Source organism: Eucyclogobius newberryi, unplaced genomic scaffold, assembly GCF_026437365.1.
Source record: "Eucyclogobius newberryi isolate DKJ021-1_F unplaced genomic scaffold, fEucNew1.0.hap1 SCAF_10, whole genome shotgun sequence".
NCBI classification, from domain to species: Eukaryota; Metazoa; Chordata; class Actinopteri; order Gobiiformes; family Gobiidae; genus Eucyclogobius; species Eucyclogobius newberryi.
In genome coordinates, this window is record NW_027315724.1 from 22,190,371 (window position 1) to 22,218,337 (window position 27,967).

At 42.0% G+C, this 27,967-nt stretch overlaps 1 protein-coding gene across 4 annotated transcripts; it reads right to left on the bottom strand.

Annotated features, from left to right (window-relative positions):
* Positions 1 to 2,035: 2,035 nt before the first annotated feature.
* On the bottom strand, positions 2,036 to 27,603 carry arhgef12a (Rho guanine nucleotide exchange factor (GEF) 12a). Of its 4 annotated transcripts, none has more exons than XM_072463004.1 (41): positions 27,451 to 27,603; positions 16,150 to 16,170; positions 15,268 to 15,359; positions 14,307 to 14,372; positions 12,658 to 12,756; positions 11,678 to 11,727; positions 11,494 to 11,551; positions 11,233 to 11,405; positions 11,078 to 11,155; positions 10,825 to 10,944; positions 10,471 to 10,578; positions 10,224 to 10,355; positions 10,022 to 10,123; positions 9,800 to 9,910; positions 9,613 to 9,711; positions 9,487 to 9,529; positions 9,136 to 9,241; positions 8,918 to 9,055; positions 8,811 to 8,843; positions 8,295 to 8,409; positions 8,112 to 8,214; positions 7,837 to 8,028; positions 7,627 to 7,765; positions 7,512 to 7,544; positions 7,278 to 7,423; positions 7,039 to 7,185; positions 6,841 to 6,926; positions 6,365 to 6,490; positions 6,165 to 6,279; positions 5,380 to 5,480; positions 5,215 to 5,292; positions 5,035 to 5,110; positions 4,782 to 4,949; positions 4,568 to 4,655; positions 4,410 to 4,487; positions 4,240 to 4,334; positions 3,949 to 4,143; positions 3,633 to 3,863; positions 3,293 to 3,510; positions 3,159 to 3,225; positions 2,036 to 3,087 (listed from the first exon to the last, which is right to left on the bottom strand). In XM_072463004.1, exons 1-41 carry the CDS (start codon positions 27,480 to 27,482, stop codon positions 3,077 to 3,079), a joined length of 4,269 nt encoding a protein of 1,422 aa, XP_072319105.1. In that variant the 5' UTR covers positions 27,483 to 27,603; the 3' UTR covers positions 2,036 to 3,076. The 4 variants fall into 4 exon arrangements, with proteins under 4 accessions (XP_072319105.1, XP_072319097.1, XP_072319089.1 ...); XM_072462996.1 differs by having other exon boundaries at positions 2,452 to 3,087; positions 3,293 to 3,513; positions 14,307 to 14,369; positions 27,451 to 27,602; XM_072462988.1 differs by having other exon boundaries at positions 2,452 to 3,087; positions 3,293 to 3,513; positions 27,451 to 27,602.
* Between the last annotated feature and the right edge of the window lie 364 nt (positions 27,604 to 27,967).

A 27,967-nucleotide genomic window follows, 5' to 3' on the forward strand; every position in this document is an offset into this window, starting at 1 on the left:
GCCCTGAAGGTACAATATACCAAAGCATAATTCCACAACTTTGAGATATGTTTTACAGGTAGGGAGTGTTTTTCATTTCTTTTTTTCATTAATTATTGAGAGAAAGATGATCAATATTGCAATACTAATTAAAAAAGACGACACAAACAACCGAACAAACAGGAAAAATACAATTAAAAAGTCAAACTATTACAGCAGTAAATAAAGAAATGACAAAAAAGACAACAACAAATAACAGGGCACGCAAATATACTTTATTTATTACATTACGGGGATAGTGAGGAGAGCAGGACACTTACATAGCAGAGATAAGGTTGAGTTTTGTTTGTAAAAAGTCTGTACACAGTGTCATCTTTATAGTTTTGGAAAAAATAGCAGATCATGTGTAGTTAGTGATGAGTTTGGACTATATTTACATTACATAAGAGATGCAAATTTGACTTGAGGGAGCAACTTTTCTGTCCTGTCTCCATGGAAATGTCATTGCTTGGAATGCATTAGACTTACATTAAATGCATTCAGTTACTTATAGTTTGTTTTTAATTTAATGTCATCCAAAAAAAGAACTACCCTATGAGCTTGTGATTTGCTTTGCTGCAGCTCAAATGTAGGTGCGCCGTCTTCAGACTTCAAATCTTCTTGAATCCATTTGGGATCCCCAGCTCCCTCTTTGACTTGAGCTCACTGTGGCATATCAGAGGTGGATTTGGGAGGAAAGGAGCAGGGTGGGAGTATCTTGACTTGAAGCGCATCCCCTGAGGTCCCCAAAAGCCCCCCAGACGTGCCTGGCACCTATCCACTCCAGCTCTCCAATTAGCGCGAGCCGGCGGAATCAATTACCGCGTGTCCCGTCCTTCTCCACCCTCCATGACGTCACCCCCTTCGACCACATTTCCCTCATAATTTAACATCCTCTGGTTCATTTATCTGTCTAAATTCTAAAGTCCTTCACGCGTAAATTCCCTCTGGGGTTTATTGTTGGCCTTTTTTGACTTATTCCAATGAATGTTTGCACTGTAATCAGGGAACACGTGACCACATCAGCCACGTCCATGTCCCACCTCATCATTGTCAGCTCCAGGTGCCTCTCCTGTGGGGTTTTGAGTTGATGTCACTGCGGGTTTCTGGGTGGGTCTCGGCGGCGCGGCCTTGAACGGTCAAAGTGCGCCTCCTGCTGGTCAGGAAAAAACGCGCGCGCATTCCTCAAACGACGCACTTTGACGCCGCTGCTTATAAAAATATACGACCTCCATTGACATTTAGAAGCGGCTAACTGTCTCCAAAAAAGCTCTGCAAAGGTCAGAGCCATGATTTTGACAGTCAGAGCGCCGAATGCACGGGCAGTGGCCACGGTTTGTATTTATCAAAAAGGGTTTGAGGCAAAGAGCAGGCTGAATATTCTATGTGTCAGTAACTCCTGCAAAAAAAACAAGGTCTTTTAAATGTCCAAGGTTAGAATTTAAATGTATGATGGACAACCGCTGGCAAAGGAGAGAGGCAAAAAGCACTGCAGATTTATGACGCACAGCTACTTTAAATCCTGCAGTTTTATTACCAAATACATAATGTGTACTCTTAATTAAGGAGCACATTATTTACTGTGTTGGACAAGAACAAACACTCGTGATGAAGGAATTTCTGCAATCATTCTGAATAATGTCAAGATTGTGAAACTAGGGAATTTTCTGATTTTCATTACAAGGGCATTTAACAGCAACATCGACCTGTTCTACTCGTATATCCAAACTGGAACATTCTTATGCCAGTAAAAGGGAGACTGAAGAACTGGCGGCTCCATCTTGGGTCAAGCATTTAGGCGTCCTTGAAGATTTTCACATAAACTTATAATAACTGCCCTTCAATCATTTTTCCATTAACAAACTAGCCATTCAATAAGTGCCGAGCATTTAAGTGATTTAATTGTGTTTTACTGCTGCTGGAATGTGAGAGTGATGATCCGGAGGACCTGTGATAAATCTTATTCCGAGTGTCTCAAGGGAAGAAAAAAAAACAAGAACATTTTCCAACATATTTATTAAATTCCAACTTGATCATTATACAGTATATGTTGAACTTCATGACATTATTAGAATATCAAGCAGTCGGATCAGCGTCGCAGACAGAAGCAAAAAGCAGCAGCGTTTCTGTCAGGAGCAGATATACTCTTGTAGCGAGCGGTGGGTGGGGGGGGCAGAGAGGGGCAGGTTACTGGAGGCAGGCTGAGGAACGCATGACATACAGAGTGAAAGGAGAGAGAGGATAAATAAGCGAGCCACTGGGCTGAGCTGGCGGAGAGAGGGTGACACCCAGATATGTCCTCACACGGGGTGGGGGGGAAAGAGAAGGACAATTACACGCAAAGGATGACGGGAGGAAATGAAACGGGACCAGGTCTGAGCTCGCAGACTCTTCTCAAGACTCTTCATTCTAGTGAGCGCCGCACCCACGATTCATAACGACTCGTGGGCTCGAGCGCGGTGGGTGTCGACGCGTTAAGAGCTCTGTCGCCAGCGTGTTTTCTGGCCTCTAAAGTCTCGGTATATTCCTGCTATTTGTACACCATCCCATAGGACAGGAAAAGCAGCCAAAAATGCTAACACCGTGGGCTAAAGCATTCAAGCAATATGGGAAAAACACTTAAAAAATGAAAAGAAAAAAATAAATACATCTTGGGATAAAAAAAAAAAATCTTAATACATTATCTTAAAATTTCCTTTTCTTGTCTTGTGTTCATATATATATTTTCTTAAACACACAGCTTTGTACATTTTGGTATAAGTTCTTTCTTCAAGGGAGTTTGGAGGGAAGGGCAGAGGGGTAAAGGTTCGGGACAGTCCCACTTCCCTGATTGCCTTGTGCTGAAGGAGCGAAGAACCAGCGTCCGAACGGTGGTCCCTCTTCTCAATAGTTTCTACTCGCACGCGTGTCTCTCGGTCACCGTGGCGACCGCGATGGAAACAAGGGGCTCAGCGGTGAGAGGACGAGCTCAACCGAGGTCCAAAAAAGTCCAGGACACATGAAGCAGTAACGGACTACAAAGTCAATATTTCCTCTTTGGGATCAGCTGGAACGTGGACTATCTTTTATCTGAAAGAGGAAATGGCCCGGTCAGTCCGAGGCGCAACATTCAGTTTGTTAAATGAAAGGTTTAATGTTACCTTTGTTTCCGTCTGTATCAGCAGTGGACCTTCGCTGTATTAAGTCGTTGTACTTTGCTTCAACCTCCTAAAAACATATTTAAAAATCAGTTCTAAGTCAAAACTGAGGAGGGGTAAATTAGTCCGGCTGTTACCTTAAGGTAGTTGAGGTTAGTCTGAAGATTTCTTAGGTGAGACAGGACTTGTCTACTAAAAGAAGAGAGGCTGCCGGCCTGGGACGCGGAGGAAAACCTTAAATTGATGCCAGAATCAGCCGTGCACCCCCTCAGTGGCTTCCCTGCAGTTGATGCCAAGATGTCATCGTCTGTGTTGCTCTCCCCTGGGCCAACATAGCCTTCAAGGACCAAATATCCTGCTATGAGAATCACAAAAAGACACTTTCTACTAAATCTGCAGAGGCAGTTCCAGAACAGCGGGACGCAGCCGCAAAGCACAGTGGGAAGCAAACTTCACTGAGCTGTCGGCGACACTCACCATAATCTTCAGGAGAATCGAAGAAGCCAGTGTCTCCGGAGCCCAGGTCCTGAGTGGGGTCATCACTGCTCTTCTTTTCAGCGCCATTGTGCACAATCCCTCGAGCGCGGCTGTCCACAGATGTCCTCAAAGACGTCGTCCTGAGGATCCGAGCTCCTGACGAGCGCTTGGTTCTCTCACAAGCTTCTTGGGACATGAGCTGTGTCACCAACACCTGCTTTAAAGCCGCCACTGCAAGAAACAGAATAAATATGAGAAAGACTAATATTTTTCTTTATTTTTCAAATGAAATTATTATATGACCATATGATCTTACGTGTTTTCAGTGCTTCGTCAGCTTTAGAAGGAAAAGGATTAAACAAGTCTCCTTCTTGGCTTTCCTCCGACACTTGGAAATGAAGGTCTGTGTCCTCAAATCCTTCTTCTTCCTCAGTCTTTGCTACTTCAAATGGATTATTCTCAGAAAAGGAACTCTGAACAGCACTCCCAGTCAACGGGCTGCTCTCTTTTTCTAAGGATGAAGAGACGTTGGAAGAAATAATGACTCAAATTGAGAGTGGATCAGAGTCTTTCTAAGCAACACAAAGGCAATAATGATGTAGTTTACCTGTGGACTGAGTGCTTCCGGTAGATGTGCGGTCTGCATCTCTGCCTAGTCTGGAAACACCTGCTGGAATGATTTCGACGCCATCTCGCTCCCCACTGAGACGAAGCAAAGCGATGATCAGAACCACATGGCTTTTATTCATTCATGTGAGTGTAATAAGAGTCACATACTCTGCCTGGGGTAAAGGTATGACGTTATGAGGTTTGACTTTCATGGCTTCAGCTCGTTGGCTGATCAATCGTTGCCACCTTGAAAGAGAAAACACCCAACAGTTAGTCAATACCACATTACACAGTGTTATGGGATGTCACATCATATGTCAATTTACGTTCGCTGGTCGGAGACTGTGGGTGCCATCAGCTCATAAATCTGGGCTCCGTTGTCAGACATTGACAAGACAAAGAAAGACTTATTGTCTGGAAGAAAGAAGGACACATCTTAGTTAACAGGGGACATAAATGATTATTCTTCATTGTATGCGGATGATTCTCATCATGATGATCAACACAAATGCAGAACATTGAGTGCAGTTGTGAACTGACCTGTGGCCACTGAGCGCACCAGCACAGTGCTGAGCTTGATAATGGGACTGAAGATATGTTTAGTATCTGCTGTTCCAGCCAGGTTTTTACTGTGACACTTAAGGATGAGGCGTTCATCTTGTTTTTGCAGCAAAACAAGAATGTCCTCCAGCAGAAGAGTGTACAGCTCTGAAAAGGAACAGAAATGTCACACTGGGCAAGTAAAAACTAAGACTGTAAATGTTTTGTGTTGAATGAAAAACAGGGTTTAAACCTATTGTTTTGTCCTTGTTCACTTTCCAGGACAATGGTCCCTCATGTACCAACATCTTCTTTGTAAGATCCAGGTTCTAGAAAAACAAAACAAGGATAAAATGGCAGTTCACGGATTCCTCTTCTACATGTACTTCAAAGTGCGTACAGTCACAGTATATTGCGATGTAACAGCACTCACCTTTAGCTCCATGATCATGGGGTTGTCTGTTTGCTTTAGCGAGGAGAGATCCAATCTTCTTTGGTAGTCCTCCAATCTCTGAAGAGTGGTAGAAAGTGCTTCATGAAATTACTTAGCAGAGGTTGGGTGACAGAAAGAGTAACAAATATGTAGTAAAAGATATACCTGTTTGTCCTCAGATTCCTTTACAGCCTGGTTGACATGATTGAGAATCTTTCTACAGCAATCTGCCGCCTGCTTCACTTTGTCCTTTTCCGCTGGATTATCTGTAACACATAAATACATTCAAGAAGATGCACAACCCGCTTTAACCAGAGGGGGTTTAAAGCTTCTCCTTTAATATGCACACCATCGTTTACAAAAATGATGATAAAGCAGAGGGTTGTGATCTTAGAATAGCTGGTTATACTTTATTCCTCGTGTGTCTCTCGTCACGAGTCGAAACCCAGTCGAGGGTAAAAAGATGAACCGAGTAATGGCAGGGACATTTCTCCAAATGTGCATTACCACTTCGTGAGGATCATTAGAGTCCTAATTACTTTTAATAACTCTTTATTGCCTGAAACGCTAAAAGTAGCATTAAAAACAGCTTCACCCTTTTGTAGAAACAGTTGCATCATTTAAACCGTTTAGACATCATTTGTAATGGTCCTAAAGGCAAATTAAATACCGTATTTTCTGGACTATATTTTTTCTTAGTTTTGGCCGGGGTGCGACAACTTATACTTATTATTTTCACACTTGCAACCTTATTTCATACTCCAGTGCAACTTATACGTGTTTTTTTCTTCTCCATGATGCATTTTTTGGCTGGTGCGACTTATAGTCTGGAAAATACCGCACTATATATATTGTAAGTGGATGAGCAAGTCATTCACACATCTCTTAATTGTAATAATACCGTTTCATCTTTAAATAACAGTAGAGGGAAGCGCGTTCTTTCACTGCACCTGTGTACTTTGCGATGTTGTCCAGCAGCAGTGGGTACTTGGTGAGCCTCAGCATCTCCACAGGTATAATGTCTTTGAGTTGAAGTCTGCGACACAGCCGGTTACTCTCTGCCTCCTGACGACGGAGAAAAAAATCTGTATTCACGCCCACAACGACATCAAACTCATAATGAATATAGACTAGGTCACGGCAGACGCACCTGGATGAATGAGGTGAAGCGAGAGTCCTTCTTCTGTCGGGTTTTGATGATTTCTAAAGCGAAGGGCTGGTTACTGCAGAAAGTCCCCACGGCCTGCTTGATCTTTTCTTCTTCTCCACTGCTAAACTGTACAATCCAAAGTAAGAGATTTGGTTTAAGGCAAGTAAATCAGCAGGACGCAACATTTACTTCAACACAAGAGCTGCATCTTTACAAAGAATTAAATTAGAAAGACAAAAGAAGGTTAATTCAAGTGAACAATGTGGCTTATTTGCTGTCAGAACGAAAGAAAGTAGATGCAGCATTGAAACTATCTCTCCTACTATATTTTTCAGCAAAGCGCAGCATATTTGGTAAAGTTCAATAACTTGGGAGCACAATATATTTTTCTGCCCCATCAGTCATCTTGAAATCCATTCAATATAAGAAAATGCATGAGAAGGGAAATACAATTTTGGCCTGAAAATTGTACTCACCCAAGAGAGCAAGTCATCTCCTATCTGATCAATTACAGAAGACTCATTTCTCTTCCTAACGGCTGCCATGTGCTCCAGGATCGAAACTGAAATGTAAAGATACAGAATCACTGCAGAATAGTACGGCATCAAACAGACTAACAGTTAATTTGTTTCAGTGAATAGTTAGTTTCAGGTTGCAGCAGTGTGGCAGTGTACCATGCAACTGAAGAATCTCTTCTAGATTGGTAAAGATGTTCTTGATGTCAGCCGGGGGCAAAATGGCCTCCTTGGTAAGTTTTTGATAGAAGACGTGGTCCAGAACCTTCAGCATCCTCACATGTGCACGCTCAGTTTGGAACAATTCTTAAATAACAAACACAAACACAAGATTAGTCATAATTTTGGTAACCAGAAAGAAATAACTGGGTAGATACGGTAATGCTTTTGCTTTTCACCATTGATAACTTCTTGTCTCTTGATTTCATGAGGCCTGAGGCCAGCCAGGACCTCACGTCCCACGAGCTGCTGCCAGTTCAGAGGGTCATGTTCCGAGTCTGTTCCTTGGTCGTCTTCGCTCTGGACATCACCAAGTCCCTCCAGCCTACAGACAAAAACAGCCACGGTCTCATTGTAGCCCCTTTATATTGCTCCATTCGGTCTAAAACATGAGCAGCACCACATATTCTCACCTCCTCAGTGCTTTTGGTGTGCCATCATGTAATCTACAATGATAAAAAGATAAGAAGTATAAAAAAAACACATTACAGATAAAAGGATAACATTTATATTTAAAACAAAGGACACCTGTCACTCTCTCTGTCATCTTCCTGCAGTTGGTCCAGGTTGTACAGGTCAATCTGTGAGGCAGGATAGGTCAACCCATCCAGAGGGTCAGACTGGAGCCCATCGCTCAGCCTCGAGGGACCCGAGGTTGGAGTACCACCTAAGAAGGGTGAACATTATTTAATAGTCCTCATGTTTTGGTCTGAGAGACTAGAACAAAAGAGAACATACTTATGTCGGTGTCTTTGCTCGTGTCCGAAGCGGTGCTACCTGGAGACGAGGTTAAGGCCGAGTGAACGAGCTCGGGGCCCTCGCTCGATTGGCTCACTCGGAGACGCCCACCCTCTGTGTGCTCACTCGCACCGAGAATAGGCTGAGACAACTGCTTCTGAGGCTTGGGGCGGCCGTCCAGAGCTTTCCCCACTGGAATCAGGAATTACCATCGAAATGTTAGAAGAAATGCTTTGTTTCAGTTTCTGCATTCTTGTTCTGGGTTCTGAACTGACCCGAGGCTGCTTCAATGCGACTGGGCCGGCGCTGGGGTCCAAGGATGCTGGGGAATCTTTTCTTCACCTTCTCCTCTCCTTCCTTTTCAGGCTTAATACTTCTCTATAAGACAGAAATATCACACGTTTGAAGTAGATGGAAATTATAATAAAAGGCAATTTTACTTCAAATAAAAAGTATACCTTAATTTTTGGGAGAAAATTTATCCGAACCCATTTGGATTCCAGATTGCGGGGCTCCTTGACCCTCACACCAAGGTGCTTCATGTATGTATAGATAACATACTGCATTGTATTGCTAAAGGCAAACAAACACACTCTCATTGCAAAGTGCCCGTATAGAGACTTGTGCCATATGTCATATTAGCCCTTTTCAGTTTCTCCACGAACCATCTGGACGATACTGCAGCATATGGCATTTCAAACGGCACTATCTCAGTTCTAAATTATTGATTACAAACACAATGCCTAAATGAGGTTTGTAGGGGAGTGTGTTCCAAGAGTTAATCAAAAACCACGGTGGCAATATTCCTCATTAAAATATGCCCTAATTGGCAGACAAATACATCATTTTAATTCAATAATACTCTGGAAGCCATTTGTATACGTATGGAGATAATAAATGGGGCAAACAATCCCTCAAACCCTCTACAAAGTAACTCAATTACACAACAATTATATCAAATTAACATTTCCTACCATTTCTCTTCCTCTGTATTCTGAGTACTTAAACTGCAATCAAAAGAACACAGCTATGAGCATCAAAGCAACACAACACACCAGGATAGTTTGGTCACATTACTTACAGGATATCATCGATCTTTGCGATGATGTTTTCGGCGTACGATCGTTCTCGCTCTTGAGTCACTCGGTCTCTGGTTTTCTCTTGGTCCAATCTCGACAATTCGCTTTCGGCCACCGTCAAACCCATGCTACGTTTCTGCCTGCAATTCCAATGAGGTCAAAAATGATTCACGGCGCGTTCTTTAAAAACAACAGTGATGTGTGTCGTCATTACGTTTACCTGAAATCTTCCAAGTTCCTCTGAATGTCAGGGACTAAGGAGTCTTGTAAGGTTTGAACATGTTGTCTGTTTATTTCCTCGGGGATCAGTTCTGTCCGCCTTCGGTCTGCGGGGGGGGAAAACAACAGTCACTTACACGTTGCCCCGAGTATTTAAAGGATTATGGTAAGTGCTGACTGTGTGCCATTTAAAAAACCACCAGAGCATATGATTTTTAAAACTGTTTCGTGCATGGCTGATCGAGATATTAACCTGAGGGGGATTATGTACAGCAGGATGATGATAATAATAATAATAATATTAATAATAATAAAAAAACACATGCAATAGTAGCAGAAGCCCAGTGCGTACCAAGATCAGAAGATATCGATTCTGGAACTGGGACTTTAAGATTCTGTAAAAAGAAAGAAATGTTGTAAATACATTCCTGCAAACAGCAAAGAAAAGTGCTTGTTTTATGACGAGATCGATGCTTACAGCTCCCCTGTCGATGAAAAAGCTGTGGAGGTCCATAAACACTCGTCTGGTCTCTTTGGAGTTGGTTTGTTTATACAAGTCGGCGTAGAGGTAGCACAGCTGTGTAGTCAAAATCCACGTTAGGAGTTATACGCAGTTTGGCACATTGTACATCTTAAGAATGATTAAAAAAAAATAATAATCTTACAACGGGGGCGGGGTCGAACTGAGAAATGACATGGTGCAAAAACACTGCGAGGTGAGCGGGACAAGACTTGAGCTGCTCGATGCTATTAAAGCTGTTACACTGGCCATTTATCTGTGAGAAAACACAGGATCGATTAGTTTGTTTGCTTATTACGATCCATACAATGTTAAGACAATAACACGGATCAGCTATAGTGTAAATACAAATATGATTTCTCTCTACCTGCTCGTGGTCTGAATCAAAATAGCCATCCTCAGCTCCAATAATCTGTGAGACGAGACGAGAAGACGGGGGACTGCTGACTGTTGTTGGAGACACCGAGTCCTGAGAGACAAAAGAGGATGGTCATTTCACTTCAAAGACAAATATTACTTTCTTCTTTCAATTTCACTGTAATATTTCAGCAAGAGAGAGCAAAATGTACCAAATCAGTAGCGTCTTCTGCCTCGGGGGAGTGGCAGGAGTTGAAGCTGTTGCGTGGTGTGCTCTTTGGACTGGGACAGAAGGGCTCCCTGGGACGCTGTGGCTCTGGAGACCCAGGCCCACACGCTAGAGTCTGGAAAAGACAACAAGGTCCAATAAGCGACATGCACATACACAACAGATTAGAGACAAACATTTTAGATGGAAGAGCCACTCATGAGGGACAGAATTAGGACGTAAGAGCTTACAGGAGTGCTTCTCCACGGCACGTCTGAGCTATGGTCTCCTTTGGAGGTGAATATGTGCTCTGTCTCCAATGTACTAATGTCATCTGCTTCTCCACTTGGAACAGCCTCCTGAAGTTAATGTAAGTATATGAGCAAACAGAAAATGTTTTCATGAAAATATGAATGTATAACCATAAAACAAACTGTATCACAGACACAAAGAGATGTTTCCCACTGCATTAGCATAATCCTCTGAGGAAGATTATTGTTTGTCTGGGACAAAGCCTTTGTCCTCTACATAATCAAACTATTCTGAAATCACTTTTATTCGACACAGTATTTGTAGTCTACATACAAACTTGTCCGGTCATTTACCTGTGTTGTACCAGAGGCTTTGAAGAGCTGACCCTGCAGCTGAGGAATGTGTTTTTTAGCTTCATGGATATCTTTCAGTAGTTTAGGGGAGGGGTTCCTGCTGTACTCTTCCTTCATAGCCTGCAGACAAAACAATGACCGTGTAAAATAGAATTATTAAGATTAATATAGCCCTTTTTCCTAAACTAAAAGGGCCACAGCAAGTGTGTTCAATGAAACTGAAATAGCAAAAAATAATGTTTGTGATGCTAACCTGCAGTTCTTGCTGCTCTTTTGAGAGCATTCGAGGCAAAATGTCACACCTCTGGTTCAAAGGACTGCTATGTTCATCCTGTGGTAAAAATACATGCTGTAAACAATGGTAAATATTAAATGGAATAGTTATGAGGTAAGTGCGGTGAAGAGTACCCATTGTGGCTGTGAATAGGAGTGTCGATCCTGAGGACTGTACGGTCGCTCTGAGGCTGGAGAGTTTGGAGAGGAAATACTGACACCCAACATCTCTGACTCCGCCTCAGAGAGAGGGATCTGAGGGAGCCCCGGAGGGCGCCCCAATACTGTGAGGGCCACATATGAGCCGGCTGCACACACCAGAACAGGTCAGCTCATTATATTCTTTGGCTCTCTTCATTCAAACAGCAATGTGAAAGGATACAAGGTTATACTTACATTTGATAAGTTTTACTACTTCGATATGATTAGAATGTGTAACAAGGGTCCCATTGACCTGAAAAACAAGCACATATTTGTGACGCTTCCTTTTAGACAGGAACAGAGTGTGAGAAGCATGGCTGGCCAAAAGGGGGCAGCATACAGCCTTGGAAATCTCTACAACAGCAGAAAAGGGCAATACCTTAATAATTCTGTCTCCTGTCTGCACACCTGCCCGCATTGCAGCCCCATCTAGCAAAAGTACAAACAAACAAACAAACCTCTGAATGACGTAATAAGCAAGGGAAATACATGGAATATATGGACCATCAGGGAAAAACACACAGGTCAGAGCTGATGTTCAGAAAGTGTGATTTTTCCATTCTAAAGAACACGGGCTGACACACCAGATGTTGCAAAATGACTATTTGAGTTCTATTTTGAAAGACCATAACAGTGGTTATATTACGAGAAGGACCTGTTTCACAGCTCCACCCCAAACAAAAGGATTTAGGCCGTAGACAGGTCATTATAGGATCCCAGTCTAGAAGAAGTCTGCAGTCACAAGCAGAGAATATGAAGCCAATATCAGTGTCTGTCAGCTGTATTTATGTGGTGAACATGCAGTACGATTAAAGACTTGGTGTGCAATATTGTAACTTACGATTTGCTATTTTCCCCTAAAACGCCAGACTAAAATGATCCGCGTTTCAAACTGAAGTTGGTCTTGAATCATTTGGTGTACAAACAATAGGCTGGATTCTTTGTGAAGCTGACCCGCTGCTGTTTTGGCCTCTGATAACTGATCTACTCTGATTTCGTTGGTAAATATAAAGAGCAGTAAAAGCCGGTGTCTGGAGGATGGTCGGATTGACACTAGTTTGGGCATTTGTTGGGTTTTTGACAATTCCTCTTTTATAATTAAAGCAAATTTGACCAGAAATGAGTCCAGTCCTATTAAACTATTTTGAATTTTAGAGTTATTTAGTTTTATTCATTGAAAACAAGAGGGTTACAGCTTTCATTTTATATCCAACATGTTCAGCAGCTTGATAGTTCCCGTTTAGCAGATGGTGGACAAAAAGGAATACATTAAGAAAAAACGGGGCCATTGCATTGTAACAGGTTTGGATCTACTTTGAATAATTCAACTTTTACAGCATCTACTGTTATAACGTTTACCTTCTTTGACGAGTTGCACGAACACTGGGTTGTCGCCGCTGACCGTGAGCCCGAAGCCATTTTCATCTTTCTGAATGATCACACATCGGTGAACCAAACCTGAAATGAAGATACAGGACTATGTTGAACTGTGGCCGCTCTTGTTCTTCCAACACGCACATCGACAGCTTTTCAAAAATATGTTGAACGTCTGATACGGCAGATGTGTCTCATTTAAACTTCAAACTACTGCTTTGTTTGACTCGACAGCATTTTTGTTAACCAGCCCAATGAAGCATAACCTGACTGGATAAGGTGACTAATCTGATGTTGTTTTTGTGTTCAGTGCATTGTCAAGCGGAGGTGAGTGGATCAATCGGCCGGGGTAGACGGGGGATGAGGAGAGCAAAGACCAGAAGCCAATACATGCAGACGGTTAGAGAGGGGCCGAAGGGGGGGAGGGGATTTAGGGAAAGAGCTGGTGGGACGGGGGAGGGGAGCCGGGGAGAGAATTAGGGGCATCAGGGTGACAGATGAAGCCACAGGGGTTCATGAAGTGGTGTGAATTTGCCTCTAAGGAGAAGGATGGCGTTGGGCCCGTTTTAGAATCCGGGAGAGGGCAGGCGATGAACCATGAGCAGTGTTGAAAGAGCCCAGATCAGGTTAATCCATCTACTAAGCTAATGTATAATTCAAAGCTTTCAAAGATCTATAATCAGCCCTCTTTGATATATCCTCTCCGGAAACTGACCTTTAATACTCATTAAATAGTCTTAGACCAGCAATTACGAATGCAGAGAGGTCGTTCGGGTTGGAGTTATTTCCTCACTTTAAAGTTTCTTTAATGAGTTTTTGTTACGGCTTCACCACCCGCTGCAGTCCAAGCAAAACGTATCAGAAAATATTATCTAGATAAACTTTGTTCCAGACGGTGGCTAGAATATCAGCTTTAAAATCTGTGTGACTAAGACGGATGTATCTGTTTGGCCACCGTCAGCAGGTGAAGTAAACAATCGGCCCCTGGGTCAGGTGACATCTCGGGTTGCATCACGTTATTTTTGTTACACCATAGGATTTTAGGCTCAATACAAACAACTATCAATATAAAAGAAGCAGTGATTCCCATATTGTGCATTGTGACCGCACAGGAATCAATTCTTTATGAAACAGATTTACATTTAAGTGACTAAACTTTGATTTCTTTGTTTGAGAGGAGAATGCAATAAAGTTTGCCCGTCACAATAACAAATAAGTGATGCCGTATTTTCCGGAGTATAAGTCGCACCAGCCAAAAAATGCATTATAGAGAAGAAAAAAACATAAAAGTTGCACTGGAGTATGAAATGCGGTTGCAAGTGTGAAAATAACAATTAATATCACACATAAGTTGCTCTGGAGTATAAGTATATAAGCATAAATATAAGTATAAAGTATAAGTCGCACACCGGCCAAAACTATGAAAAAAAGTGCGACATATAGTCCGGAAAATACGGTATATTGCTGCAGGAAAATCTTATAATGAAACCCCCAAAGTATTGGTCATCTTCTGTATATTGAACTTTTGAAATGGTAATTGTTGTCTTTTTAAAAAGTCAGGCCTTTAGTTTGGACGGTCACAGCGGGGTTTTGAAGAGCATGTAAAGTGCAGTTGTCACAGCAGCCATTCTTACCACAGGACTCAGGCTTCCCCTCTGCTAGCACACTGCTGCTGCCACTCTTCTGCACCACCAAAGCTTCTGCTCACAGCCCCCCACCACGCAGACCCCCGAGCGCAGACAACAGACAAGCGGACGCACACGGACGCAACGACACAAACCGATGAAAGGAAACAAACAAACAAGACAGAAGAGAGAAAATCATAAAAGGAGAACATCATGGGAAAGAAATTTAAAACCGACACAACAGATTTTGATCACAATAAGTTTGGACGGGCAGGAGCAAAGCCTCAAGTGTCACCTCCGCTCCTGAAGGTGTCACTTGTCAGGACTTTACAGAGAAACGTTGGTCAAATTAAAGTTAATTTTAGTGATTCAAAGTTTGAAAAAATATATACAGCTCATGCCCATCTATAGTAACAATCACAAAATGATAATTCATGAACAAAGTAAAGAAATGTTTCATGCAAAAGCAGCACACACCATGCAGACAATGACATGCAGAAGGAAGTTTGAACTGAAGTTTGGTTTCATGTGGCAGGAGGAAACTTCAGAATGATCTTCCTGCAGCTACATTTTACACACGTCTTGTCTTGGTGCCGTGTCATGCCCACAACATGACACAGAACACAGGATTTCTATTGTTATGGAGACAGAAGCTTAGCCCTCCCTCACATCTCATGCAGCAAGATGTGTTGCCATGACACTAGTCTGCTGAACTTTTCAATGTTAATCCAAATCTGTCAGTCTGCACATAAAGTGAAAATGTGCACCGCTTGTCAGGCAAAATCAAAATCTGTTTTTTAGGACAAATATGTGACATTATGAAGTTCATCGGCATCATGAGGGGAAACGAGGACTTTGTATTTTTGTACCACATTTGCCACAGCAGTTAGAAATATTAAGAGTCCATCCCGACAGACAGACATAAGCGATAAGAAGACATGTGATGGAAACAGATGTCAGTGATAAGTACCTGTAGGGTCATAGTCATTGCAGGACAGAGAGGTTTTGTCACTTTTTAGTTTCTTGTCGGGAGGAGGATCCTTGGAGAGAATGCTGCTGGTTCTAGAGGAAGAAAACAAATGAACATCAAGATCCTGTTTAATACACTGTAGCATAAAAACCTTGAATCCATTTATTTTTGCCTTCGTCACAACAGACACAGATACAGACAATGTGGTTCTCAAATGTTACACACAAGACCATATCTGGCTTTTTAAGTACCACCAGATCTAACCCCAATCAGATCCTAATTAGAGCTAAACATGGGCTGAAATGTGACAAATAAAAACAGTTCTAGAATAAATAGGACAACCCAATTGAGAAAATGTGGCGAAAGAAAGACAAAATATAAAATTACAAAGGGCCCATCAGTAGTGCTCATGCACACAGTCTGAGGAACATTGAACGTCTGCTGAAAGTATGAATGAAGGGGCGGTGTGTGTCAGTCAGAGCGTTTGGAGGGGCTTCCCTGAGTGTCCCATGAGCGGGGGCCAGTGAATGGACACTACTCTGAGTGTGACAGAGGCAGACAGAGGCCTGAACCTCCAACTCTGTGCGGCTGCCACTGCTCACGCTGGCCCCGAAGTGAGAGAGCGCACTTCTGTTCACAGTGAAAGGCCGCGATGGGCTGCCCTTAGAAGAGGGAACCCTTTGTCCCCCCCTGTGTGCGTGTTTGAGTGCATGTTGTGTGTGCATGTTGTGTGTGTGTGTGTGTGTGTGTGTGTATGTTGTGGGTGTGTTTGGTGCAGACTCTGTGAGGATGCCTGTGTGCACTCCAGACCGCGGCTGCTGAAATATGACCTCATCGGGCACAATAATGCAAACAAAGAAATACAGTAAGTGAGTATCGTACCTGTTTGCTTTCTTGGGAAACCTAAGAAGAACACAAACAATGGTTACACATACTCCACTTCAAGCAAAACCATTTTTTGATATAAATGGACAAAGAATACTGTGGACATGATTTGTGTTGAATAAAGGCATTTTCTTCTGTGCCTCAAAGAGTGATAAACAGTATAATCCTGTTCACACATGAGAGTACTTCAGCAGCAGATTAAAGCCTTTTCAGGTCAAACACCCCCTGCCTGGAGGATCCCAGCTCTGCGTACTTCTCTGCGTACTTGTACTTCTCTGCGGACTTCTCTGCGGACTTCTCTGCGGACTTCTCTGCGGACTTCTCTGCGGACTTCTCTGCGGACTTCTCTGCGGACTTCTCTGCGGACTTCTCTGCGGACTTCTCTGCGGACTTCTCTGCGGACTTCTCTGCGTACTTCTCTGCGTACTTCTCTGCGTACTTCTCTGCGTACTTCTCTGCGTACTTCTCTGCGTACTTCTCTGCGTACTTCTCTGCGTACTTCTCTGCGTACTTCTCTGCGTACTTCTCTGCGTACTTCTCTGCGTACTTCTCTGCGTACTTCTCTGCGTACTTCTCTGCGTACTTCTCTGCGTACTTCTCTGCGTACTTCTCTGCTAGAGCTGGGTTTCGATTCAAATTTCAAGAATCGATTCCGATTTTTACGTTTCAAAATCGTTTTTTTCCGATTTCGCTCCGATTTCGATCTGATTTCCGATTCGATCCGATCCGGGGGTTAATGTTATTAAAAATGAAAAATGTATTTGAACCGTTTCCTTCACTTCATGACTGTGTAGAGAAGCAACATATTAAAACTAGTATTATATCAATATTAAACAGCAAATCTTACAAGTATTGGTAGTTACTGATGGAAGACTGATGAAAAGGTTAAGGGTCAATCTACCTTCAAGAAAGATAATTCAGGACAATAAATGGAGGACATCATTGAGGTGACTACATCTGCAACAGTGGATTCCTACTGGGACACTAACCACTGCATTATTATTATGCTTGAAAATAATTAAGAATTCACCCAAAAGCGGTTGCTACAAAAAGCATTTTTATTTTAAAACTGCTCACACACTGCCAGTACTGAAACTGGAATAGTTTTTTTTTTTATTATATTTTTTTTTTGAAAATGTGAATCGATTAAAAATCGGAAAATAGATTTTTTTCAACCCAGCACTATTCTCTGCGTACTTCTCTGCGTACTTCTCTGCGTACTTCTCTGCGTACTTCTCTGCGTACTTCTCTGCGTACTTCTCTGCGTACTTCTCTGCGTACTTCTCTGCGTACTTCTCTGCGTACTTCTCTGCGTACTTCTCTGCGTACTTCTCTGCGTACTTCTCTGCGTACTTCTCTGCGTACTGGTACTGGTTGTCTTGATTTCGTCTTACAGACGTAGAGCAAGTGGCCTCCAGAATACCCTTCATTGGCTCCTCCACAAACATTTGTATTCTGTGATTTCATTTATGTTGCTGAATACAAAATACTTGCACTATACAAATGTAGTTAGATTCCCCAAAGCAAGATTTTCATTGATGCACCGCTTAAACTCAACTCAATCTTCCAGTTTGTATAATATTTTACACAAATTGACTTTGAAAACACTCTTTGTGAAACCAATATGGCAGAGGCTTTTATTTATCTGTCTGTCCAAGCAGCAAATACAGGCTTAATCCCCGTGAGCAGAGTTTCACAGATTAGTTGAATAATGCCAGTGTCAATGTTTACAGCATCACAGACTATGACAACAGATGATGTGATTAAACCAGCAGCAGCAACAAGGACACGGCCAAGGCACGCAGATTTAAAACACAATAAAAGTATTAAAACAATCAAAAAGAAATATGCTTCTGCCATGATAGAAGGGCAATTAAATTATGACCCATTTTAAATATATTAAGCCACATTTTCCATTGAATGCATGTTGTTCCATTGCAAATCATTTAGATTTTACGGTGTTCCATAAATCCATTCATTTAACAAATACTAGATTAGATTTGAATGAGGTAAATTTTTCCTTTTGATGTTATAAATAATGTCACTCACAGATAAATGCTCTGTTTAACCGTTGTAACCTCAGAAAATAAAAGATATTACCGTATTTTCCGGACTATAAGTCACACCTTTTTTCATAGTTTTGACCGGGTGTGACTTATATTTATAACTATATACTTGTAGGTGATATTGTCATTGTCACTACATTTCATACTCCAGTGCAACTTATATATATTTTTTTTTTCTTCTCCATTCTGCATTTTTTGGCTGGTGCGACTTATACTCAGGAAAATATGGTACTTAGAAAAATGAGGTAAAATTTTCCTTTTGATGTTATAAATAATGTCACTCACAGATAAATGCTCTGTTTAACCGTAGAAAATAAAAGATATTACTGTATTTTCCGGACTATGTAACATATTTTTTTTTTCTTCTCCATTATGCATTTTTTAGATGGTGCGACTAATACTACGGAAAATATGGTACTTAGAACTTCCCCTTGTGGCACTACTTTCTGCACGGTGGCATGTTCTTTAAACCTCATCTCTTGCAGGCAGTTCTGTCCACTCCACGCTGGACTGCACTTTCAGAACTCCCGTTGTCTGTAATGGGGAAGTCTCACGACTAGAGTCCACATGAACTCTCTTTCTCCTGGCGACAGTGTGTTCCATTCAGAGCTGAGCGGGGCCAGCTGAAAGGCCCGTTTATAGAAATGCCTCCGACTGTAATAAGTTCCAGAGGCCGAAAGAGAGGGGGAAAAAAAAACTAGCTCCAAGTAGCTCACTCCCTTGAAACCTCTGAATTAGAGATGGAAAGTTTAGCACATGAACATGCAGTACAACGCCGAGGTGGGACGCAAGGTTGACCTGAGCAAAGGAGAAAAGCTGGTGCTGCTGGACATGGCAGGGTGACTGGCAGGATGACGCCATAAAACAACAAGGCAACATGAGTGCTACTTGTAAGAGGACAGAAAAAAACACCGAATACCATATTTTTCGGAGTACAAGTCGCCAAAAAATGCACAATAGAGAAGAAAAAAAGCATATATAAGTCGCACTGGAGTATGAAATGCGGTTGGAAGTGTGAAAATAACAACTAAGATCACATATAAGTTGCTCCGGAGTATAAGTATGGGTCACACCCCGGACAAAACTATGAAAAAAGGTGCGAAAATACGGTAACGTCACACTGTCGGCATTGTTAGAACACAGGCTGTAGGTCAATACACTATTGGTAAGTCTTCTATTACTTTATCGCAAAAGCCACACAATAGGGACGTCGTCCTTTAGTCGATTAATCGGTTGGAGACTTAGCCCACCCACATTTTTATAACCCAGACAAAGGATTTGATTAGGATTCTAAGGATTTTTATGGCCTACGGCAAAGGGAGAAAGCATGGACATGGAGTCAATGGTGGTTAGAGTTTTGATAGTCATCGTACAGTTTAATCTGCCCTTTAATTTACGAAGATGCTATTTTCTAGTACTTCTTTTTATTAGCCTTATTCCAGAAGTCCGTCTGACCTCCGCTGTTCCACGCAATCCTCTTTCAGGTTGTATTAGTTCACACAAGGCTGCCGATCAAGAGAAAATAAGTTCTACACAAACTAAAAAGTTGTTTCAAGGCCGGCCATAAAGTCGGTGCATTGTTGAGTCTTTCGTCACGTGAACGTTGAACATTTCACACGCATCAATCTGCTTTAGAGCGTATTTGGGATAAGGTGGATAAAGGATTTCTTTAGTCGACTACAGCCCCACTAGACTGCAACTTTAGTGTAATATCAGGCTTGTCAAATCATTATATTTGAGCCTGTGGATGTATTAACCACATTTAGTCACACACTCTTATGCTACGCCACGAGGGGGGCGGGGCTTATGAGAAGAGGTGGAGAGCACAGGTTTACTTTATGGTGTTGTTTTAAACAGTAATAGTGTAATAGTTCTCTTACTTGAGTCAAAGTTTTCTTCCCGTTGTGAAATGACTGGGTTTCTTGCACTGCTCCTTCAGAGATTTGGGCAGCCTATTTATTATTGTATTATTATTTATTTATATCAGTCAGGTGGTAGTTTGGAACAAAAATGTTGGAGGTAAAAGTTACTTGTCGTAGACCTCTAGACCAATGAACAGAATTCACAAACATTGGAACTTGCTTTGGTGATTCAATAAAAAGGTGTCATTATCCAATTTTTATTTGTCAATAACTATAGTGTAAATTAGATGAGCTTTGGTCTTCATTTACTCTGTGGTTGCTAGGTAACGGTTATGAAATTACTTTTATCTATACTATGTCACATCTGCTGCCCAAGTCCAACCAGGAAGTGGAATTATAAACTTCCATCAACATCGTTACTACAACTTGTCATCTGTACACTCAACGTGACAAGGGAAGACAGAGCGAGATACCGTATTTTCCAGACTATAAGTGGCACCTTTTTCATAGTTTTGGCCAGGGTGCGACTTATACTTCTATTTATACTCCGGAGCGACTTATGTGATATTATTTGTTATATTCACACTTGCAATCGCATTTCATACTCCAGTGCAACTTATACATGTTTTTTTTCTTCTCTATTATGCATTTTTTGGCTGATGCGACTTATACTACGGTGCGACTAATAGTCCGGAAAATACGGTATATTCTAATGCTGTTTTCACCGAAAATACACCTTGAAATGACCCATTTTGCCCAATGGGACTATGCCCTTTGAATAATAAAAACATAAATAAACATAACTGCCTAGTTTCATGCACACGTTTGAGTTATCCTGCCAAGCAATGTCATCTTGTAGTAATGTCATAGTCCACAGACCTATAGCCAACTCAGTCAACTTTAACAGCAGCAGATACTGTTTTGAACTCGCTTCTGGTTCTGTAGTGTCGCAGGTACGTTCAAAACTTAACTCTTTGACAGTATAATCTCCACTGTACTCCAGAACAATCACAACACCTTTTCTGTCCGGCTGAAATAGATAATTTATTGTCCCGGCGACAATTGATCAACTCCGTAACACGTCCTTGAGATTCAGACAAAATGGGACAATAAATCCATTTGTAGAGGACGGGAAGAGAAATGGATTGACACTTTGGAATAAAGCGACAGTGCATAAGAAGGCACTGCATTCGTCAACTCCGGGTCAATTTTACAATACCAGTGATCAGAGGTGATTTGCAGACCATCGTCGTCTCCGACTCCTCAGACAAGACTCGAGACCACTTCCTGGATGAAGTCGATCCGCTCAGAGGGAAAGAAAGGGAGGGACGGCAGAAGGGTGGGATAGGTTGGGAGGGAAGGGCTGCACTCGAGCGAGCCTGGGCTTGAATGCTCCATTGAGGTTTGGTGTTTTGATGGAAAACTGTGGCAGAGCTGAGCCAACTGTAGCAGTGGCAGTGGGAGAAGCACGGTCCAAACCCGGGTTTTCGGGACAAATCATAACTCACTTTAGTCGATATGAAGAGACAAGACACTGAAACAGAACAGCGGGACATATAGGAAGCACTCGAGGCTATTTTTAGTTCCTCTCTTTTGAAAAAAAATCGACCAAATAGGAGAAGTAAAAGTCAAGTCAAGTGAGTGAAAACATGACTAACACGACGCAAATGGGCCAACAAAAGGAGACTGTCTTCTGTAGATCTAATTACATAACAAGTGTTGTAGCACCAGGCGGGGAACCAGTGCTCCCTGAGAGGTTGAGAGGTGGGGCCCGTCTGAAAATAAAAAGAGGACTCACTGAGCAGGGTGTTGCCCCGGGGCTCCTGCGCACAGAAGACTGAGGTGTGTTTCATTGCAGGGTGAATGACCTTGCACAGGGCGATTCTCACATGTTGGAAAAGTTGAAATCGTGCAAAAATCACAGAGTCAACATTCGAGAGGGACGAGCTATCGGAATATGCAATAAAGTGTTGTTTTTGAAGATGAATAAAGTAGTTAATATCTTCTGTACGGAAAAAGTAAAGACCATATTACAGGCGGGTTTGAGCTGATACGATTACAACATTTGGGATCGGCAATCGGTTCCAAATAAATAATAAATTTTTTCCCTGATGTCTTGTCCTCAAGTTCTGAATGAATAACAATAGAAATAGAATAGTACAGAGATGGAACAACTACTTGATCTGAAAAATGTCATGATAAAACACTATCAAACTGACTTAAATTTTATGTTACATGTACATGTTTGTGACTAAGTTACAGACAAAACCAGCGTGTTGGCATCAGTATTGGTAACGTAACGTGTTCGTTTTGTGCACCCATCTAATCTAAAAGTATCTAGTACTAGTTACTTTTTCAAATGAGTAATGCGTTCATTTTGGTTACGTCATCATCTCTCAATCTCGGCGTGTTGTGAGCATGCGCACTGCACAACTAGTGACAGGGAGGCTCGTCCTCACGCCAAAGAGAAATAAACCTTCAGATGCACGTTTTGAAAAGCTCTTTATCCTTTGTTACAACCACTATTTTGTAGTAAATGTGGAGTAACAGTGATGTGGGGAGTTTGATTTAAATAAACTACAGAGCTAAAAAAAAAAAGCGTGTTTTGTTGCGCGTCAGTGCTCTTACTAATTCACTAATTTGGTTTCAGCGATGTTTTTCATTGCTTGAGGACAGGCTTATACGTGCTTATTATATGGCATTCTACTGTGGTAATCTGTCAATATAAAAGATAAATAACGCTCAGTCAATTGCATTTATTGTGCTTGTTTATTTTATACTATAAATGTTACTTTGTTCAGCAATGCAAAGGGATAGTCTGCAAACAATATTGGTTATACAATAATGTTGATTGGTATTGCAAGCGTACTCTCTAATGCATTCTTTTTTCTTTTCTTTTTAACAAAGTAGAGCATTAACCTGACCTTTTTAATGCCTCCCATAAAAAAGAAAAAACAAATAAACAAGTAATCAAAAGGAAGAGCAAGTCGCACAACAGTCATTCATGTTAGCTCTGGTCTAGCATGTCCCTAGAGACAGAGAACAAACTCCTCTTTTATCTAATCTACAAATACCCGAGTCACAGAAAACACAACTGCAATGATGACAACACCATTTATACTCACAAAAACAAAGAGAGTTCACTACCCACACTAGAAAAGTCTGTACTCTCAGTACTTCCAGTTGTAGACAGCACTCACAGCGAGTATTAAACATGAGGGTGAGTTGGGGATAAGAGACTCTACTGCAGCTATGGCTCCAGAGCTTCTTCCCCAGGGGAAAACACTGCCCTTTCTGCCCCAATAAACCTCATCAGGATTCCTGACAGAAGGCCGGGATAGACATTTCTTCATGCTATGCTGCCGTCTGCCTACGATCACTCACCTCTGGCAAAGAAAGCTACAGACGAGGTGGTTAGCCGAGCTCCGTCAGGTCATGAGCCAAGCCAAAGCATTGAAACAACACGGTCTAGTCCAGTCAACCAATTTCATTTCTGAATAAACCTTAACTGAACTATTCACAGGTTTCAAAACATGCACTGAGACGTCTCTTTCCCTCACTTTTTCTCGGTATAACGTTAAACACATACTTTGAAGACGTACAACTACAGAAGATGGGAGTAAATACATGTTTTAAACCACCATTGAAAGTAACAATATTTCTTAGACAAAGCAGGAATAGAACCATATATGACACAGAAAATGTGTACATTTACTGTACTAAATCAGGCGAGACTCAAAGGCTGCACTTAAGCTGCAGCTGGAGTTGAATTTTTTTGTCAAACGTTTGATTTAGAAATCGATTAATTGAAAGAATCACTAAATTAATTGCTGAGCAAAATAGATGTTTGAGATTTGAATAAAAGAGACATCAACCATAGTTCCCAGTTTACATGCATTTTGAAAATCCAGATAAAATAGAAGGAGGAGAGTAAACTGGTTTTCCTGATGTGCATGGAAACGTGGGGATTGTTTGGTTTTATTTAGTGTTCTGACTGAGACAACAAAACATTACTTCAGCATTATTTTCCAACATTTTCACATCTTTTAGAACAAAAAATTGCAGTTAAGTTTAACCATCAACTTGACTCCTCCTCCACAATAAAACTGTTGGTTAATCTCTGAATCAGCAGAAATAGTCAGCGAGACTAATCAAATTGTGGCGTTGCTCACATGTCTGTGTTGCACCAGTGTCTTCTGTCTCCAGGAAAAGCCTCCTGTGCAGCAGTTACGCAATGACATGAATAAGCAGTGCATTTACATACATTAACATACTCAATTAGATGAGTCTAATTCAGTGTACACTTGATAGAACAGCCAGTTTAGAATGAAAAACAAAACCGAGGTAAAAATAATACAGGGATTTTGAGTTGGCCTCAAAGGTTACAAAACTCGACTTGGACAAGTGAGGACATGACACTTGAGGAGACGGCTCCCTTGGCCTGTTTATTCTTTTTACTGTTGTAGTGTTCGTGTCTTTTGTGAAGTGAAAGTAATGTCAGGGCCCTGAAGCTCTCTCAGCTCAGGCAAAGATCGTAGAGGACGGCTTCAAGGATCAGCATCAGAGGAACGAGTTAGAGAGCACAACTCGCCCCAGCAAAGCCCACAGTCCCACTCTCTGTGGCCACTTGCACTGGGCTTTTCCATCTCTGCCTCTACATCGTCTCCACTTGATATGGAAAGTCATTTATTACAACACAAAGACAGCAACTCTTTAATGTACGAGTGTGTATGCCTGGAACAGCCAATCCAAAGGCTGAATGGAACTACCAGTGATGCAGAGTGCATAGACAGGCGCTGACCATAGTGAACATGGGAGAGTTGGTATGTGCCTGACAAAGTCGCATGTCGGTGCAAGGCTCCCTTCATTTATAATCCTGAAATAAACAACTTCACATTCATTCAGATGCACAGGCCATCACATCCACACAAGATTAAATGTATACTGAAAAGTACAAAGCGTGACCTTATACCTCAGATTTAATTGGAGGTAGTATTTAGTTTGAAATCACTTAGCATGTTTAGTCCAAGAGTTGAAGCTGTGCGTGCCTTGGGAAATATGGCATGATTTCTATAGACGTAGGATCAGGCAGATTACGCAGCATTAACTATCTTATGGCACACCACATTATATCATCAGAACGACTGAATGACTGAACGTCTGCCTTGGAGTCATCTCTTACTCAGCAAATGGAGTCGATTACTACTGCAGCTGGCTAAACTCAAATCAGTTCCCTCTCAGAGCCCCTTTAATGTGCTTTAAACACATTAACAGTAGCTGACACGGCACACTGCCCCATCACCGCCTTAATGGGGAGGAGGGTTTAGTGTGGACACAAACTATTTACCATGGGAAATTCCTATTGTAATTGTACTAATTTAAGAGAGATGCCGTCGTATATAGTGATGAATGTGACATGTAAACTATAGAATATTAAATCAACTTACTACAGATGATTTAACAAAGAAGTTTAGTGTATGGTGCAGGAGACGAGAGCGTGAGCTGTCAGAAGCACTCACGGGTACATTTATCATATGAAAACTAATTAGACTGCAGATGCAACGAGGAGACACTGTGGACTTTTCTGCATTGGCCCCTCAACATTCAGTCAAAATACTACTGCGACTGACAACTAATACTTTGGCAGAATAGACTTGGCCAAACTGACAGTCCATATGAATTGATACAGCAGTTTACTCCCACCGAAAGCTATTGTTTACTATTAGTGATGTCACGAGCACCACTTCCCGGGAGGGCCTCCGGGGGTTTGGGGCCGAACGCTGGTGGGGTTAGGAGAAAAAAAAAGCGTGGACATCAGCAAATCTCTGTGACAAAGCGCTAACAGCACACTAAACTGACCCAGCGGCTGGCGACCCAACCCCATGACTGCTGGACACTCTCTCCTGAAAACAAAACACTCTGAAAGCAAAGCTAAGGGCAGTGAATTACACACTCCCTTAAAGCACTGCTCCAATCGATATCCTTATTATGTCCAACCTGCAGTGAGCAAGAAGCATCAAACTGTGGATGCAATATAACAATGTGTCAGGTACAAACAAATAATTCAAGGTTAAAACACAATTGAGATGTATTTAATTATGTATAGCTTTTATTTTGTTTAAGTTTAATGTTCAGTCAAAAGTAATTCTGAAACGTGTGAAAATAAGATGTTATAATAAAAATGCAGCTGTGATTAGCTATAACAATGATCATCCATGAAAGACATCCAAAATGTCATGAAAGAGACATGTGAGGTGGACTGTTAGTTTTAAGGCATGGACTTGCCCATTTGTTGTGCTAATTCTAACCTAAAAAAACATAGTAAATACCAGTAGTAGCATGCTGGCAGCTGGTGCCAGTCACTGCTGCCATCCTGGGCGTGGGGGAGGGGTGCAGCCTCCAGCTTAAATCCTGGCCATACGGATATTCAATTTTTCTAACCGTGTCCTGCAAGTGTCCACATTATAGGCCTGCTCCATGGATATGTGGGCTCCAGGTGTTAGTGTCTGACTAATGCTGATGTCACCCATCACTTTGACAGCCAGACAGGAACCAGAGCACCATAAATGTACCAATATTTAGAGACAAAAATGATATGACTTATTATCAATACAGTGGCCTGCTCTACATTAGGCAAGTATAATATTAAATATGACTTATAGTATCTATAGCAATGACTTTTAGATATCCACAGCCCTGTTTCACTACAAACCTGTAAGATCTCATCATCATCAGTGCAGTTCCCTCATTGCACTAAATTGTTCAAACAAAGATTTATGCATTTCCTTTTACTTTGGGCCAAACTAAAGATCAGCCCAAGCTGGAACTTTAAGGCAGATAATATAATATCTATAATAACTAAAACTACTCCAAATATTGTTCAATATAAGAGCCCATCACAACACAATCTACATATCCACCTGGACTCTTTAGGCTACAGTTCGGAGTGTGATGCCACGATAAGGTGATTACCTGACTAGCTTAAGGTTTAGTGTAAATCCAGAGATCGCTTTAATAGGTGTAGTGGAAGGTTAGAGTTTAAGTTGGAGGATTAGGAGTAATAGTGATGTCGAAACTGTTCTTGGGCTCACAGATGACTGTTGCCTGCCACACAAACAGAAGCAGACCTCCTCAGTCCCTGGACAATTGCTACTTAACGGTCTCTTGCTCTCACTGACATCAGGCCTGCAGACTGCTGCGGGGTAATGACAATGTACTGCACAGTTATGACCAAGCAAATCCCCCGGACACAGTGCAGCATGTGTCGGTGTGTTCTCCCCTCTCTGGATCAAGGCGAATGAAGTGTTGTGTTGAGCAGACATGGGTGTGTTTGGGTGTAAAAAGGAGGCTGAAGGCTGCTGGTACATTACCTGTCCGTGAAGCTGGACTGTGTGTCACTCATTGGGCTTCCGGTTCTAGATTTGCAGTAAATTATATCCGATTAACATTTTCCATATGTGCTGAGGAGATGACTGTGCGCGTGCTTCTGTTGCATCCGCTTTGGAAGGTGGTGATAAGAGTGGAGCAGATACTGGCTGCAGAATACTGCCAAGGCACGTCCAAATACCTGAAGTACAAATACTGACTACATGCACTCCTCCGAGCGATGAGGTTTAGTACAACACTGATGGTAAACAGCGCGGGCCTGGGCCGCTGTGGCCGTGGTCCCCGAAGGAGACGAGTGTCCGGCTCTGGACACAGCGGACAGAGGGACAAATACACGTCTTCCGCGGAGACAAGTTGCGTTGCTGCATGTATGGGCTCCTTGTATGAAGCGCGTCCCCAGTCCTCAGCACCAGTCCCCAGTCCTCAGCACCAGTCCCCAGTCCTCAGCACCAGTCCTCAGCACCAGTCCTCAGCACCAGTCCTCAGCACCAGTCCCCAGTC

Coding starts and splice junctions, on each gene's coding strand:
- arhgef12a (XM_072462988.1), bottom strand. CDS start 27,482: ATGAGTGACACACAGTCCAGCTTCACGGACAG. Junction 16,171..27,450: donor CAGTCCAGCTTCACGGACAG/GTAATGTACCAG, acceptor TGTTCTTCTTAG/GTTTCCCAAGAAAGCAAACA. Junction 15,360..16,149: donor TTTCCCAAGAAAGCAAACAG/GTACGATACTCA, acceptor TTCTTCCTCTAG/AACCAGCAGCATTCTCTCCA.